This window comes from Phoenix dactylifera, chromosome 4, assembly GCF_051530095.1.
Source record: "Phoenix dactylifera cultivar Ajwa chromosome 4, Ajwa_hap1_PhDact_Kaust_v1.1, whole genome shotgun sequence".
Classification (NCBI taxonomy): Eukaryota; Viridiplantae; Streptophyta; class Magnoliopsida; order Arecales; family Arecaceae; genus Phoenix; species Phoenix dactylifera.
In genome coordinates this window covers 6455169-6472261 of record NC_143193.1, presented here as the reverse complement: position 1 = coordinate 6472261, position 17093 = coordinate 6455169, and the positions used below count along the sequence as shown (strand labels likewise).

At 45.8% G+C, this 17093-nt stretch overlaps 1 protein-coding gene across 1 annotated transcript; it reads left to right on the top strand.

Moving 5' to 3' along the window:
* Positions 1–13755: 13755 nt before the first annotated feature.
* On the top strand, positions 13756–15481 carry LOC103698348 (anthocyanidin-3-O-glucoside rhamnosyltransferase-like). The gene has a single exon (XM_008780346.6). The coding sequence runs from the start codon at positions 13885–13887 to the stop codon at positions 15307–15309; it is 1425 nt and encodes a 474-aa protein (XP_008778568.3). The 5' UTR covers positions 13756–13884; the 3' UTR covers positions 15310–15481.
* Positions 15482–17093: the final 1612 nt, after the last annotated feature.

Genomic DNA, 17093 nt, shown 5'->3' with positions numbered 1-17093 from the left:
AGCGCCGGAAGAATTTCCTGAGGACTAACCCTCGGATGCCTGGCCTAGCGCCGGAAGAGTTTCCTGAGGCCTAACCCTCGGATGCCTGGCTCAGCGCCGGAAGAGTTTCCTGAGGCCTAACCCTCGGATGCCTGGCCTAGCGCCGGAAGAGTTTCCTGAGGCCTAACCCTCGGATGCCTGGCTCAGCGCCGGAAGAGTTTCCTGAGGCCTAACCCTCGGATGCCTGGCTTAGCGCCGGAAGAATTTCCTGAGGCCTAACCCTCGGATGCCTGGCTTAGCGCCGGAAGAATTTCCTGAGGCCTAACCCTCGGATGCCTGGCCTAGCGCCGGAAGAATTTCCTGAGGCCTAACCCTCGGATGCCTGGCTTAGCGCCGGAAGAATTTCCTGAGGACTAACCCTCGGATGCCTGGCCTAGCGCCGGAAGAGTTTCCTGAGGCCTAACCCTCGGATGCCTGGCTCAGCGCCGGAAGAGTTTCCTGAGGCCTAACCCTCGGATGCCTGGCCTAGCGCCGGAAGAGTTTCCTGAGGCCTAACCCTCGGATGCCTGGCTCAGCGCCGGAAGAGTTTCCTGAGGCCTAACCCTCGGATGCCTGGCTTAGCGCCGGAAGAATTTCCTGAGGCCTAACCCTCGGATGCCTGGCTTAGCGCCGGAAGAATTTCCTGAGGCCTAACCCTCGGATGCCTGGCTTAGCGCCGGAAGAGTTTCCTGAGGTTTAACCCTCGGATGCCTGGCCTAGCGCCGGAAGAACTTCGGGAATCAAAAGTCAGCAAGAAGCAACCAAGAGCTAAAAAAAAAAAAAAAAAAAAAAAAAAAAAAAAAAGAGGACGAGGGCGAGATGAAGAAATATTCAACGTGCATTAATTTTCAGGGCCGAGGCCCATACAATTGGGCAAAACGCCGACATACAAAAATAAAAAAAGACAATGAAAGGTACAAGAGGTCAGCTTGGAGGAACTCCCGGGTCGGGAACGCCGGGCTCGTCCGCGGGAGGTAGGGAAGCAGCAGGAGAACCAGCAGGCGATGGCGCCGGAGAGGAGTCCAGGAGGGAGATCTCGCTCAGGTCAACTTCGGGATACTTAGCCGACACCCTTGCCAGGCCCTCCTCGAAGCCCAAGGTGAAGGCTTCGGCCCCCGCGTCCGACGCGTCATGGACAAACTCGTCAGACTGGCGATAGGTCCGCACTGCCTCCGACATATCATGGGCGAACTCGGCGGACTGGCGATAAGCCTCTACCGCCTGACGCCCGATTTCCGCCCTCTTCTCGGCCAGCTCCGCCTCAGCTCGCTCCATAATCTGAGCCTTGGCCTCCAAGACCTTCGCCACAATCCGGCCTTCGGCCTCAGAGGAGACCCTCAGCAGATCAGCCTGAGCCTCTTTATGCTTCGCCTCGGTAGCAACCCGAGCGGCCTCGGCTTCCTTCAGGCGCGAACGGAGCTCTTGGACGTCCGTGCATGACTTCTCCAGGGCCGACTCCAGTTCGCCTAGTTTGGCTTCAAAAGAGCGGATTCGGTCGCAGGCGTTGTCGGCAGACCGCTGGGCCTTCTCCCACCGCTCTCGATAGTCCGCGATCTTCCGGGACTGCTTTTCAGCCCGTTCCTCCGCCTTCTTGACCCTGCTTTCGAGGCCCGAGGCGGCTTTGAGTTGCTCCCGAGCCTCTGACAGTTGCTCCTCCAGGGCGGCGAAGCCGAGTGCCCGCTCTTCGGCCTCCTGGAGCCTCGCCTCGAGGTCCCCGGTCGTCCTGCCTGCCGCAGCCCGGCCTCCCTCTTCCATTGCTTTCAGCCGGTCCTCGGCCTTCGCCAAAAGCCCCGCCTGTTCCTTGTAGCACTCCTCCAGACGGATCATGTACTGGGCGAGCTAAGAAATAGGAAAAATAAGGGAGTCAGGCGGAGAACAACAGAGCCAATAAATGGTGAAAGACGGCCAGAAGAACACTCACCGACATGAGACAGACGCAGCTGGCGGCCCCAACGTCAGAGACATCCAACTCCCGGACCCGCCGACGGTCCTTCTCCAGCAACACTGTTTCGATGAGATTTCGGGCGCCATCGGTAGTGAAGGCAGACCCCGATTTCTCCCCGGAGCCGGATGGTGGTTCTGCAGCCTTACCCTTATCCATCGCCTGGGGAAGAGTCCGGCTGATCGCGCTCGGGGCGGGGGTCGCCCCAGGAATTGATAGGGTCCCGCTCGGCCGGGGCCTCGGCGCGTCCCTCCTCGAGTCATCAGGAGCCGACCGAGTCGAAGGCCGGGTCGGGGACCGATCATGTCCGACCCGTCCGTCTTGAGCAGGCTCAGGTGGCACCTCCGGAGTAGCGGCAACCTTACCACCGGAGGGCTGATACAGCGTCAGCTGCCGGTCGGTGCCCACGACATCTCCCTGACCGGTGGGCCCGGACTCGTCGGTCGGCATCGGAGGTATCTCCTTACGGGACTTCTTCGCCGGTGGGGCCCCGCTCGGAAGAGCTCGTTTCCTCCTCCGGACTGCTTCCAGCAGGGACGCCCTACCAACAGCCTTCGACTTCACCGACCGCATGACGTCGTCGACCTCTGCAAGAAGGACGGGGGAAGCTGGCCCTCGGCGGCCCACCGGGGGAAGCTGGCCCTCGGCGACCAACCCCTTCAAGGCGGCGACGCCCTTGGATTCCTCCCTCGACAACTTCGACAGGCCAATTGGGGACTTCACCGGCGTCCCCCAGATTGCCCTGATTTCCCAGGAGGGGTCTGCATCAACGAAAAAGAAGCGCTCCTTCCAGTGGTGAATGGAGGTAGGACCCTCCTTGACAAGGCCGCACCCTCGCCGCGCTGCGAAGCACCACCACCCTTTGTCCTGGGGGTGGCCGCTCAGGCCGTAGAGCTCCCAGAAAACGTTCAAGGTGGCGGGAATCGCATGCAAGCGACAGAGAACCTGGAAGACCGTCAGAGCACGCCACGAGTTCGGCACCAGTTGCGTCGGTGCCATTCCTAAACCCCGGAGCACCTGTAAGACTAGGTCTGAAGGGTGAAAGCGGAACCCGGCCTGGAGGATGCCCTCATTGATGGCGATCTTCCCTCGAGGAGGATGAGACATCCTCTCCTCAGGCCCTGGGAGCGTGACATTGCAGGCCTCGGGAAGGTGGTACCGAGCCACAAATCCGTCTAAGTCCTCGGCGACCAGTTTTGACTTGATGCTATCTGCTCCCACTTCGCCCATCCCTAATGGCCAATCTACGGTCAGGACGGGGTCAAGAAGGAGGGAAAGGCCGGAACGACTGGGGTGCACTAGTACAAAAAGAAAAAGTATGAAGAGCTCAAAGTAGAAGAGTGGGAAACTCACTTGAAGAGGAGGAAGAACGGCTCCGAGAGCGTCAAAGGAAAAGCAAGCGAACGTTTCGGCGGCAACAATGGTAGCGCAAAGGAGAAACTCGAAAATGTCCGTAAAGAAGAAGACGGACGGGGGAGGGCCCCCGATTAAATAGGCGAAAGGGCAAGTGACACCTCGATGACGCCAGAAGACGCCTGGCCGCCGAAGGGTCGCTCGCACCCCAAAGGCGAATCGACACCATTAAGGAAGGATGTCCGCCGAAATCCTCAGGTTGCCAGGTCAGCAGCAACCGCCATACGCCATAAAGAAGGCGGGAAGCTTGAAGCGCGCGCGCCTCTCCGAAGGATGGCGGCAATCTCGAAACATCACTCCCTTCACCTGTTCCCCTTCTGGTTCCAGGCTCGGAAGTGGGGGGCTACTGTTATGGGGGAATTAAGCCGCCATGCCCCACGTGATCGGCACGCGTATCCAGGAAAGCTACAGCTGCCCTATGATCCAGCACTCCGACCCCGAGTCGGACCTCCTCGGCTCCGCAGCCCGACCCCGGGTCGGCTGCCCTATGATCCAGCACTCCGACCCCGAGTCGGACCTCCTCGGCTTCGCAGCCCGACCCGCCATGCCCCACGTGATCGGCACGCGTATCCAGGAAAGCTACAGCTGCCCTATGATCCAGCACTCCGACCCCGAGTCGGACCTCCTCGGCTTCGCAGCCCGACCCACCATGCCCCACGTGATCGGCACGCGTATCCAGGAAAGCTACAGCTGCCCTATGATCCAGCACTCCGACCCCGAGTCGGACCTCCTCGGCTCCGCAGCCCGACCCCGGGTCGGCTGCCCTATGATCCAGCACTCCGACCCCGAGTCGGACCTCCTCGGCTTCGCAGCCCGACCCCGGGTCGGCTGCCCTATGATCCAGCATTCCGACCCCGAGTCGGAGATCTTTTGATAACGACAGGCTATTCTCCAGAGGCACGCCGCGGCCTCCTGCTCCACTACTCCCTGCAACGGCTGTACCCGATGCTGCCCACGATCTCCTGTATCAACCGTACAAAGCGGAGCTCCACTACGCCCTGCCATGACCGTACCCAGCGCTGCTCCACGACGCCCCGTAACGGCCATGTCAGTGGCCATTCTATCGTGCCCCACGACGACAAACCCCCCTGAGAGACCTCCCAGCCAGGTATATATGCGGCTGGGGGGAGAGGGGGGGGTAAGCAATACCTCCCAGAGCACTCTCTCCCACTTGTGATTATCATCTCTCCTCCTCCAATCTCCTCTGACTTGACCGTCGGAGGGCCATCACCACCCTGGTGGTGGTGCAAGGCTTGTTTGCAGGTTCCTTGGCGGAAGGTGGAGCGCAACCAGCACCAACCAAGACAACTCAGGCGGAACCCCGTTCACACCGTCGTGTCAATCGTTCTCGGTTTGGACCACCAGCAACAAAACCCATTTAATTTAATTAAATCCTAACAATTAGAATGATTCAATTACCATGGGTTGAACCTAATCCAATTAGGTCAATCCCTAATTAAGCACAAATGTAATCTAATTTAATTTGGTCAACCTAAGTCCTCTTGATTCAGACCTAATCCAATCAGGTCAAAAACCCTGATTGAGCCCAGAATTGAATCTAATTCAATTTGGCTCATCCTTAGTCTAATTACTCAATCCAATTGAGTTCATTAGCAATCTAATTACTAATTAATCCTCCGATAATTACTTTAATTATTTTATAAGATAATTTGCCAATCGAATTGACCAAATTACCCCTGAATGATTCTTAATCATTCATCAGCCTTCTTGATCAATCAGGAATCTTCTATGCGTGTGACCTCATAGGTTCGAACCTAAGCCGGTAGTATAGGAACGACTTCCTACACTAATCGATGTGACCATCTAGCAATGGTACCCGACGTCCGAATAGGCCGAATATATGCGAAGCAAATATTCTGGAACCCTGAACTATGGTTACTGTATAATTCAATCCCTTTGACTCTTAATGCCAGGATGACTTAGAGCTCACTGTCAACCCTATAATTAGTACATCCATTATGTGATTAACTTTAGATATCCCGTGACTCCTCACTGAGATTACCCTGGCCAAGGTTTTGCTAAATTAGTCACAAGACATTATCTCCTGTTTGCAGGAGGGGTCAATTCCATCTTGACTCACAACTGACTACGCAAGTACTTGACTGCACCCAGTGACCTTCCGTCACTGAATTAGAAATTCAGGTAGTCCGGTACCAAAGTACAGTGAGTTGCTTGCTAGTCACAGGTTGCGGTCTCAGGTCAGAGGGCCAAACTTATACCCATATCCACTCGAAACATCTCTCGACAGTAGAGCGTTCCGGAATTGGTCACGTTCAGTGAAATGTACGCCTACACTTCACCTGTATGGCATACCAGTGTCTCCACACTCCTTGGTTAAGAGGACAACCAACGTATATGTCACACAACGACCTAATCTCGATAATGTTGTCGTCCTAGTAACAACATATCATTTGGTCGCGAACAAGTTTAAGGACTCAAAGATAAATCCTCCTTAATCATAACATAAGTCCTAAGGACTTCATCATATAAGAGTTCATTTGAAGATGAAATGATGAATAATGCCAAATAATACTTTATTAATTTGTCAATTTATTTACAATATTCAATCATCAATATGCTGACGATTGACATTTAGGATACAATTCCCAACAGGTAGAAATAATAACCCTTAGTTTCTTTTGGATAGCCGACAAAGAAACATCTATCAGACCTAGCTTCGAGTTTGTCTGCTTTTAAATGTTTGACATAGGCCGGACACCCCCAAACCCTAAGGTGAGTGAGCACCGGTTTACGCCTTATCCACATCTCATGTGGTGTTTTAGTCACAAACTTACTCGGAACTTTATTAAGAATATAGGAAGTTGTTTCGAGTGCATATCCCAGAAGAATATTGGCAGACTAGCATATCCCATTATAGATCGAACCATGTCTAACAAGGTTCGATTTCTCCTTTCTGACACTCCACTATATTGAGGTGTACTAGGAGGAGCCCACTAAGAGAGGATCTCATTCTCTTCTAGATATGTCATAAACTCACTGGTGAGGTATTCACCTCCTCGGTCTGACCGAAGAGTTTTAATATTCTTTTTAGTTTGTTTCTCTGCTTCATTACGGAATAGTTTGAACATTTCAAACGATTCAGACTTATGTCTCATAAGATAGACATATCCATATCTAGATAGGTCGTCTGTAAACGTAATAAAATAAGAATATCCATATCTAGCTTTTGTGCTCATTGGCCCCACATACATCTGAATGTACAAGGCTCAATATATCATTGGCTCGTTCACTTTTTTCAGTAAAAGGTGACTTGGTCATCTTACGAAGAAGACAGAATATGTAGGTGGTCAATGATTCACAATCATCAACATTGAGGATACCCTCTTGAGCTAACCTGTTTATCCTTTTCTTGTTAATGTGACCTAGCTTACAATGCCAAAGTAGACATCGAAAGACACTATCTATTCTATGGTGCTTACTTGACGTATACATTACATTAATAGATTGCGATAATATGTAAATGACATTACTCAATTATTTATTCATTATAGTAACACCATTCATAATGATATCACAATAACTCTTCTTTATTGAAATTTTAAAACCATTCTTAGCCAAAAAGCCTACAGAAATAACATTCAATAAAAACGTTGGACAAAAGTGACAATCACTCAAAAGAATTACATGAGAATTGAAAACTAATTTGAAAGTTCCTAAAGCTAGAACTGGAAAACAAGAAAAAAATAGCCCGCGTATGCATTTTCTATCCATTTTCTCTCTATTCTTCTCTTCCGAAGATGCTCCCAGGTAAGCTTGCCATGGAAGGTGTTAACTGAAGATGCCCCCTGGTGATCCCACGGAAGGTGTTTACCGAAGATGGCTTTGGAGAAAGATTTTAAAGTAGAAAAATGGAAAAAAAACAGCCCGCAACAGGGAATTTGTTTTTGTCTTTGTTCTTCTCTGTTCTATCTTTGGCATTGGAGAATCTTTGGTCAAGAAAGAGACAGGCACCCATTAGGATGGATGCTAGACGGATAGGGAGAGAGCATGTTGAGCCTTTGTGTTGACCTAAAAACATTGAGAGTTCCTCTTACTATTTACCTATTTTCTGTTTGATGGAACGCTGAGAGTCTCTCTTCCTCTATGTGGTAAGACTCTACTCCACTCTATTCCTAACTTTGTTTGCAATTCGGCATCATCTGTTCATTGCTCCCTCTTTTTTCCATTGTCATGGCTTCAAAGAACACTGCTAGCTCTATTTTTATGACCATTTGTTGTTATGGTAGCAAAGCTGTTATTATTTTCCTGTCAAAGGATACAATTCTTGATCAAATTTTTAAGAAAATAGTTGAAAAGTGGAGATATTTATCTTCTACAATAATAGAAATTAAGTTTTATATTCCAAACAAGTCTAGAATGCTTGTTATACTCATGAGCGATAAGGATGTTCGTAACATGCATCAAATACACGTCGACTTAAATGTGGCAGTGATCGAGATGGTTGTTACTCATTCTCCAACCTTGATCGAAGGTGCTGCTGTGGTAATTGAGAGGTATTGCATATACCTCTTTTAGCTTGTGCAATTTAAGTGCAAAATACTTTAATAAGTATACTAAAATAATGTTTATCCTATTATATGGACAGTGGCTCATCCCATTGTGCAAAAATTAGTTGGAGAGGGAAAAAATTTTCAAAGGATAGCTCAAGTAATTTTTGTCAAGTTGTTGAAGAAATAAGAGCCGCAATTGAAGAGGAAGCAAGTCAAAAAAATTTGTTGGATGCTTGGAAAAGCTGTATAAATGGCATTAATCAGGAGTTCAAGAATGTAGAAACTCTACATAACACCATTCGCAACTATTACATTGCAAATTGCATAGATTTTGTGTTCGTGAAGAACGATCGTGAGCAAGTTATTGTAGAATGTGTATATGAAGGTTGCGAATGGCGTATCCGTGCTTCTCACCTTGGGAATGGTGAAAAGTTTGCAATTAAAAAAAATGCACTATAACCATACATGTGAAAGAGGGTTGCAAGTGCGGTCTCATCCAAAGGCTTCGAAATGTTAGGTTTCGAAAATTGTTAAAGATCAATTTCAAGATATGCCGTTATATAAGCCGAGTGATATTGTAAAAGATATTCATCGAGAATATAGTGTTGAATTGCTATATCATCAAGCTTGGCATGGTAAGGAGGTGGCTATGATGGATCTTTATAGTAATAGGTGGCTATCTTATGACCGGATTTGCTGGTATTGCGATGCCATTTTTCATACCAACCCCGACAGCATTGTAGAGTATGAAATAATTGAAGGTCGATTCAGACATCTATTCATTTGTTTTCATGCTTCACTAATGGGTTTTATAAAAGGATGTTGTCCTCTGATTTTTATGGATGGCATATTTATAAAGCATAAGGATGGAGGTGTACTGCCTGGAGCCACTTCCAAAGATGGAAATGATGAAAATTGGAAATGATTTTGCTGGTTTTTGAAAGAAGCTATTCATAGTTGTAGTGAGTATCGTGATCAACAGTTCACATTTATGACGGATAGACATTAGGAGATTATTAAATCGGTGCCAAAGTACTTTTCTAGTTCTTACCACTCATATTGTATCCGTCATATGAAAGAAAACTTCAAGAATCAGGTTTGCATCGTCATATTCTGAATAATTTAAACTACAAAGTATCTAAGTAATATAGTATGTGGTATATCTGATTTTTAATTATCAATGCAGGTGCTTGTCCATTATTGTACAGCTGAGAGAAAGAGGTTGATTAATTTACTAAATGATGCTGCCTATACTCCAAGACTTAATATTTTCCAAAAGCTAATTGCAAAGCTTATATCAGAAGCCCCTGGTGTTACCACCTTTCTTCTACATGCAAAGCCAGAGCATTGGGCAAATGCAGTATTTTTAGGTCTACGCTGGGGCATTATGACATCTAATGTGGCAGAGTATTTTAATAGTTGGGTCATGAAGGCTTATCATCTTTCTATGCCTCAGATGGTTGACCATATCAGGATACAAATAATGCAGAAGATGCATGAACGGCATAATTGAGGATATAGCATTCAATTACAACTTTGTTCGGATGCTGAGAAAGTGTTACGTAAAAATGCTAAAGATGGTCAGAGATTAGTTGTGTTTACGTTCAACATAATGATATATGACGTAAAGGATATGAACTACTCATGCAAAGTTGACCTACAGATGTGCAACTGCTCTTGTGGTGAGTGGCGAATCTTCCGCATGCCATGTAAACATGTTTGTGCATGTATTGAGAAGGCCGACAGATCATTATACCAATTCACTGATAATTGCTTCTAAGCTGAATTATATGGGGTAACATATGTCGAAGCAATCAGTCTAATTCCTAATATGAAGAAGCCCCAAAGTGCCTCTGAAGAGATTCACATTCTACCTCCTATCAGAAAGACACGTCCTGGCAGGCCTAAAAAGAAGAGAAGACCTTGGCAAGTGGAGTCAGTATGTGATATGAAATATGGACGATACTAAAGGCTAGAGCACAACAGAAGGACTTGTAATGAGGTCATCAACTAAAGAATATGGATATTATTTTGAATGTATCGAGATCTGAAACTTGTATTTTGATCTTAGTCACAGCATATTAAGTGGGAATGTCTTGTATTGATATTAATGAAGTGTAATATGATATTGTATATTTTGATTTTTGGTTAGATTTTGATTTTTGGTTAGTGAAACAGTTATGCAGTTAAAAAATTCTTGAAAATAGTTAATGATACATAGTTACCTGATGAATATATATTGACACCCATTTAATCAACCATTGGCACACCATGGCACACATTTACAATCCTATGGCATGCAAAGCCACATAGTTGTGTTATTATTCTTATTGTTTTTGTAGGCCAGAAACCATAAAATTCAGAGATCATTGAGATTGGTTTGAAGAGGATGTGATCATTGAGATTGGTTTGAAGAGGATGTGCATATGCATATGATGTTGTTTCCCTTGGTCATATACCCAAAGATTGCATTGGTAATAATGTAATTATTGTAATTCAATTTCAAAGAAGTAAAGAATTTAAGTTTTTGTTTATCAATTTTAGATAGTGGAGTAATCTCATGCTTCGACCGGCATGCTGCAATTTCAGAAGCTGTGTTCCGATACCCCGGAATATAGTTAAGTTGTCTGCGAACACAGTTAATAGGACTGTGCATATAGTTAAGTATTCTTAGTAATTTGTTGTAGAAGTGGTTGGGATGAGGTAGTAAAAGGGAATAAACACTCAATCTAACTTGGCACATCCATTAATGCAGCAGTGAACACCTATTTTTGATGAGTACAAGATTTTGAAAAGTTTGGACGCCGTTATTCTATCTTGGAACACAGTTAGTTCAACTATGCACACAGTTTTTTTATCTGCGAACACAGTTAAAAGGACTGTGCACACAGTTAAGTGTTCTTAGTAATTTGTTATAGAAGTGGTTGGGATGAGGTTGTAAAAGAAAATAAACAGTCAATCTAAATTGGCACATCTCTTAATGAAGTAGTGAACACCTATTTTTGATGAGTACAAGGTTTTAGAAAGTTTGGACACCGTCATTCTACCTCGGAACACAGTTAGTTCAACTGTGCACACATTTTATAATACTCTGCACATAGTTTTTTTGTCTGCAAACACAGTTAAGTTGTCTACGAATACAGCTAATAGGACTGTGCACACAGTTAAGTGTTCTTAGTAATTTGTTGTAGAAGTGGTTAGGATGAGGTAGTAAAAGGGAATAAACACAGTCTTGACACCCTCTTATTGATCAGTTCTATGCGAGTAGCGTCCTCCCCTTTGACATTCCCAATAGGATAAGGCTATGGTAAACTAAAGCCATGTTCCAGCAAACATGTCTAAAGCACTATGATATGTGTCTGAATGCCCCGCAGTGGATGTCGATCACTATGGCTGGATGACAGAACCTAAAACAACACAATAATAAATGTGGTGTATGCATTTAACTAAGGTAGGCATACTTAATTGTTTGCAGATATGAACTAAATGTGTGTGCTAGCAAGAATTCCATTAGTGCGGATACATGATATCTGTGTGCCAAGTGGATGTAAATGTGTCTTCGAAGCATACTCTATTGTGTCAAAGTGGTTGTAAGTTTCGGAAATGCTATGTCACAGTATGCGGATACCTGAGTTCCGACATGCACAAATTGTTGCAGTTCTTCATCCCTTCGCATCTCTATCAGCCGAACTAATTGGGGCCTTCCTTGCGAGAGAAGGCGCAACTCCTCCTCTCTAGATTGTAGCTTCTCGATAACCTAAAGCGAGCGAATACTTAATTTTAAAAACAAGTTAAAATATTTGCAATATAAGAAATCAGCATTCAAACCTCAAATCGTTTTAAATTCTTCATAACATCGACAATCACGTCCACCCAAGGGAATGGGGTGTTGTTCCAACATAGGAGACGTTGATACATGAATGGTGGCCAGTGGCTTCCAACAATACTGTTCGCATGCTCAACAGCTCATACCTGACAAAAACCATTGTAAACATCAAATTACAAGTAAATATATATATCATAACAATGAAATTTAAAAAAAATATTAAGATGCTTACCATCAGAGCGACTGTGCAGCCATCCATGTATCTAGCAGATCCTTCACCGGTGATGTTTCTTGTCTTCACACTATCGGCTAGACTAGGTATCTACTGGTGAAGAAAAGAGAACGGCAATACCCCAACTATATGAACCTAAGCGGTCTAAATCATCAACATATGAACATAGTAGTGTACGGTTGGAAAGAGGATAGTCCCAAAGAGATATAAAGCCCATAATTTTATGAAATCCTCCATATCTTATCGTCCGGTCTTACCAACAAGGTATTGTAATCTATTTTTAATTGCATGTCGATCGGCTTTTTTGTGGTCACCCTCAAAAAACCAGATGATGAGGTCAGACATAATCCTCCTCTTCCTATGCAGTTCCACCTCATTACCCATGGCACTCAAACCAATGATTAATGCCAAATCAATCCCTACAAAAGGCACTAGAAGCCTACCAAACCAAAAATCTTTCTCAACATTATTCCAAAAGAAGAGCAACATGTCCAACACAGGCCTACTCCATTTTATATATGGTAGACCTAGCATGTGCTCAAAAGGAGTGCCACTTATCCTATCTTTCTGTTTACAAGACCTACACGGAATTAGGATGTCCATAAAACTTACAAAGTGGGTGAAGTAAAACCTTCAATTGACCATATTACTGGGGCCAACATCAGGTTTTTTGCCTGTAATCTGCTTTAGGGCCATCTAAGATGTCTGCATCATAAATATAGTTTAAAAAAAATGAATAATATCAACTCAAAATGAATCATCTTAAAAACTATAACAAAGAACACAATTAGCACGGAATAGTCATATTTTTCCATAACAAATATCTTAAATGTGCTACCACAACCTCTCTGTCCATTAATTCGGAAAATTCTAACCATTCCCACAATTTAAAAAGTAATGCGCTACAATACTGCAGATCATGTTGGTGTTCAAAAAATTTATTGGAGAAAGTATGCGGCAATGGTTGACAAACCTGTTGAAGGAATGCAGAGACGCCTCAGGAAAGATTGGAGAGAGCAATGTCGACCAAAACTTCCGCTACAAACGAATAGGGCGAAGTCGGTTCGAAGGTCGACTCCTAGGCCGGATAGAAAATCTCTTCTTGCTCCGAAAAATCGAGTCGGAAGGGTTCTCCTTTTCTATGAGGAGAACGGCTTAACAGAGGAAAAGAGAAAGATCGAATACCGGTGGAATACAGTTTGCAGTTGTAGAGTTTGAAACCGGGACGTAAAAATTAAGTGGAATCGGGCGAGAAGAAGAGGATTTTTTTTTGTTCGAAGAGAGGATTAGGATAATAACTTTGGGGACGAAACGAGGGCTAGAATCAGTGAAGAGAAATTGGGCTTCAGTTCAAATGAATAGAGAAGTATACGAGGAAAGGCGGAAGATTGGAAGGGTCAGGGGTATTTTGGTCTCATTATGGATTTCGAAATGTCAATGAACCGCTTGTTATAAAAGCGGTCAACAGGGACTATTTGTTATGGCCGGGTCTAAATTTGGACCGCCAAATAATTTTTCCTTTTAAATATCTCATAACTATAAAATATCTAATAAAAATTAAATTAATGATATTTTTAATATATGCTGATAAAGAAATATTGTTGTTTTCTGGATATTGTAAAGGTTGATGTAGACTTAAGCATCCGTCAGCATCTACAATTAAATTGGAAGCTTTGAGTCACCCGCAGATTTGTGGTTCTCGTGCACGAACTAGCGCTGAGGATCACATTTCTCCACGTTCGAGCTCTAAGGATCACATAAATTCTCCCCTGTCTGCATCTTTTTTAATGGGCAAACAATAAATGCATGCTCTAGCGCAAAAAAAAAAAAAAAAAACACATACACACACACACAATAATTGCATGAGACCTGCTTCGCCGCTCCACAAAAACCATTGCATCCCAACACCATCCAAACAGCCATGGGGGGCACTGCAACCAACAGCCCCCTCCATGTGCTGCTCTTCCCCTGGCCAGCCTTTGGCCACATCAGCCCCTTCATCCAGCTAGCCCGCAAGCTCTCCACCACCGGCGGCGCCGCCATCCGGATCAGCTTCCTCTCCATCGCCGGCAACATTCCCCGCGTCGCCACCCTCCTCCCCTCCGACCATTCCATAGCCATCATCCCTCTCGACCTCCCTCAGGTCCCCGGCCTCCCTGCCGACGCCACCAGCACCGCCGACATGACCCCTGCTGCTGCCGAGCTCCTGAAGCTCGCCGTCGACCTCACCAAGCCCCAGGTAGAGTCCCTCCTCCGCCATCTCCGGCCCCACTTTGTCTTCTTTGACTTCGCAATGCAGTGGCTCCCCTCCCTTGCCCACTCCATGGGCATCAAGTCCCTCCACTTCTCTATCTTCGCCACCATCTGCGCAGCGTACAACATCGTCCCCTCCCGCCGCCTCCATGGCCCCAACCCCTCCGTCGACGACCTGAAGAACCCTCCTGACGGCTTCCCCTGCACCTCCTCGGTCAGCACCATCCCGTCCTACCAAGCGGCCGACTTCCTCTACCTTTTCAAGAGGTTCGACAATGGTCCGTGTGTTTACGACCGCGTGGTCGCCTGCTTGGATGGCTGCACCGCCGTTGTCGCCAAAACATGCATGGAGCTTGAAGGCCAGTACATCGCTTACGTTGAGTCCCAGTTCCAGAAACCCTTCCTCCTCGCCGGTCCGCTTGTGCCCAAGCCACCCTCGGGGGAGCTAGAAGAACGGCGGGCAAGATGGCTGGATGGTTTCCCGGAGGAATCCGTCGTGTTTAGCTCCTTTGGGAGCGAGACATTCTTAAGTGATGAGGGAGTGAAGGAGTTGGTGTTAGGGCTCGAGATGACTGGGCTACCCTTTTTTGTGGTGCTGAACTTTCCCAAGAATAGTGAAGGAAGAGAAGAGGAGGAGGAGCTGAGGAGGAAGCTGCCGGAGGGGTTCGGGGAGAGGGTAAAAGGGAGAGGAGTGTTGCATAGAGGGTGGGTGCAACAGCAACACATTTTAAGGCACAAGAGTGTAGGGTGCTTCGTGTGTCATGCCGGGATGAGCTCGGTGATGGAGGGGGTGATGGCAGGGTGCCAGCTGGTGATGCTGCCACAGAAGGGGGATCAGTACTTGAACGCAGCGTTGTTTGCCAGAGATTTGGAGATAGGAGTGGAGGTAGAGAGGAGAGGGGAGGATGGGGTATTTGGAAGGGAGGGAGTGTGCAAGGCTGTGAGGAAGGTGATGACGGAGACTGGAGAAGAGAGTGGAAGGAGAGTGAGAGAGAATCATAGGAAATTGAAGGAGTTCTTGATGGATGAGGAGGTGCAGGAGAAATTTATGGTGGACATGTTGGAGAAATTGAAGGAGTTGGCTATCGCATAGCTTTTTATGGTGTGATTGTGAAGTCGTTCATTGCTGGCAAGCTCAAATTACGTAAATGCTTTAGTAAAAGTACAAAAATATCTCACTCGAAATTATAAAAATGCTTAAGTAAAGCTCAATAATATAACTAAAAAAATCACTCAGCTGTTGTGCTGTGTTGTTGCTGCCCCTACGTATTTGCATTCTGTACTGTGCCATAGAATGAAGCCACAATGAAAGGTGAAAGACAGTTGGATAATTTTTAGAAGAAATTACTTTCCCATCCTTCAAATGACACCTCTGTAACAAAAGTCCTTGCTGACTAAAACATCTTGTCTAGAGCCTTTCTTAATTGTAATTTTCGGTCCTGAGCCCCTTTTATTTTTTTTAAAAAATTCCCAAATGCCCCCGCCCCTCCTGATCTCCCATCCCCTTGAAGAAGAAGAAGAAGAAAATGGCCAACCGAGGCTGCCGCCGACCGCCCCAGCTCGCCCCCTTCCGTGGCTGGGCCGCTGAGAATGCCTCCACCCCCGCTTCCACGGTGGGAAGGTGCTGAAGAAGAGGAAGAAAGGCGCCCTCCCGCATCCTGCGGCTATCGCCGGCCACGACCCGCCCTCCTCTAGCGTACGCCGCGACCCGTCCCCTTTCCGGCATTGCTGACCTCACGGGAGGAGAGGAGTTCTCTGCTGGCCAGCTACGGCCGCCGCTGGCGGTGGCCCGACCTCCTCCCGTGACCCCTCCTACGGCCGCCATGGCTCGACCCCCTTCCAGCGCCTCTGGCTTGCGGGAGGAGAAGAAAGAAGAAAGAAGAAAGAAGAAGAAGGGAATAAGAGAAGGCAAAAAAAAGAGAAAGAAAAGAAAAAAAAGGAAGAAAAAAAGAAAAAAAAGAAAAAAAAGAAAAGAAATAAATAAATAAATAAATAAATAAATAAATAAATTTATAAATAAAAGAGACTTCTTAGGCGACCCTCAACTCAGAAACGATCAGACCAATCCGACTCTACAAACCCCTGAACAGTTGGAGGCTAGGAGCTTCTTCTCCACATATCCTAACCGGGCATTTGACTATTTGGTCGAGCGGAAAGCCGATTCGTTGGGCGGAATAAGCAGAGGAAAGAAAGAGAACAAACACTTACTTACTCTTACTTAAATATTTACATGAATGAACTAATAAATAAATAAATAATATATTGTAATAAAATAAAATAATAAATAAATAAATAATAAAATAAATAAAGCTGCCGCTGCCGGGCCTCCTCCTGTGGTCGTTGCGGTCGGGCCTCCACCTGTGGGCGCCATGGCCCGACCCACTTCTGGCGCTACCGGCCTCACAGGAGGAGAAAATAGAAGAAAAGAAAAAAAAGAAGAAAAGAAAAGAAAAAAAAAGAAAAAAAAGGAAAAAAAAGAAGAAAAGAAAAGAAAAGAAAAGAAGAAAAAAAAGAAAGAAAAGAAAAATAGTTAAGTAAGCTTGGCACCAAACACGTGGCACACATTTAAGTAAGTTTGACATGTAGCTAATCAATGTTTGAACACTTAATCTAATCTGGCACACAGTTAAATAAGCTTGGAATACACTTAATCTAGTCTAGCATACAGTTAAATCATTTTGGAACATAGTTAAATCTTTTCTGCATACAGTTAAGTCTTTTTAGTATACAATTAAGTTTGTTCTGCACACAGTTAAATCTTCTTTACACACAGTTAAGTCTTTTTAGTACACAATTAAGCTTATTTAACTGTGTACCAAAAAGATTTAACTCTGTGCTAGACTAGATTAAGTGTGTTTCAAGCTTATTTAACTGTCC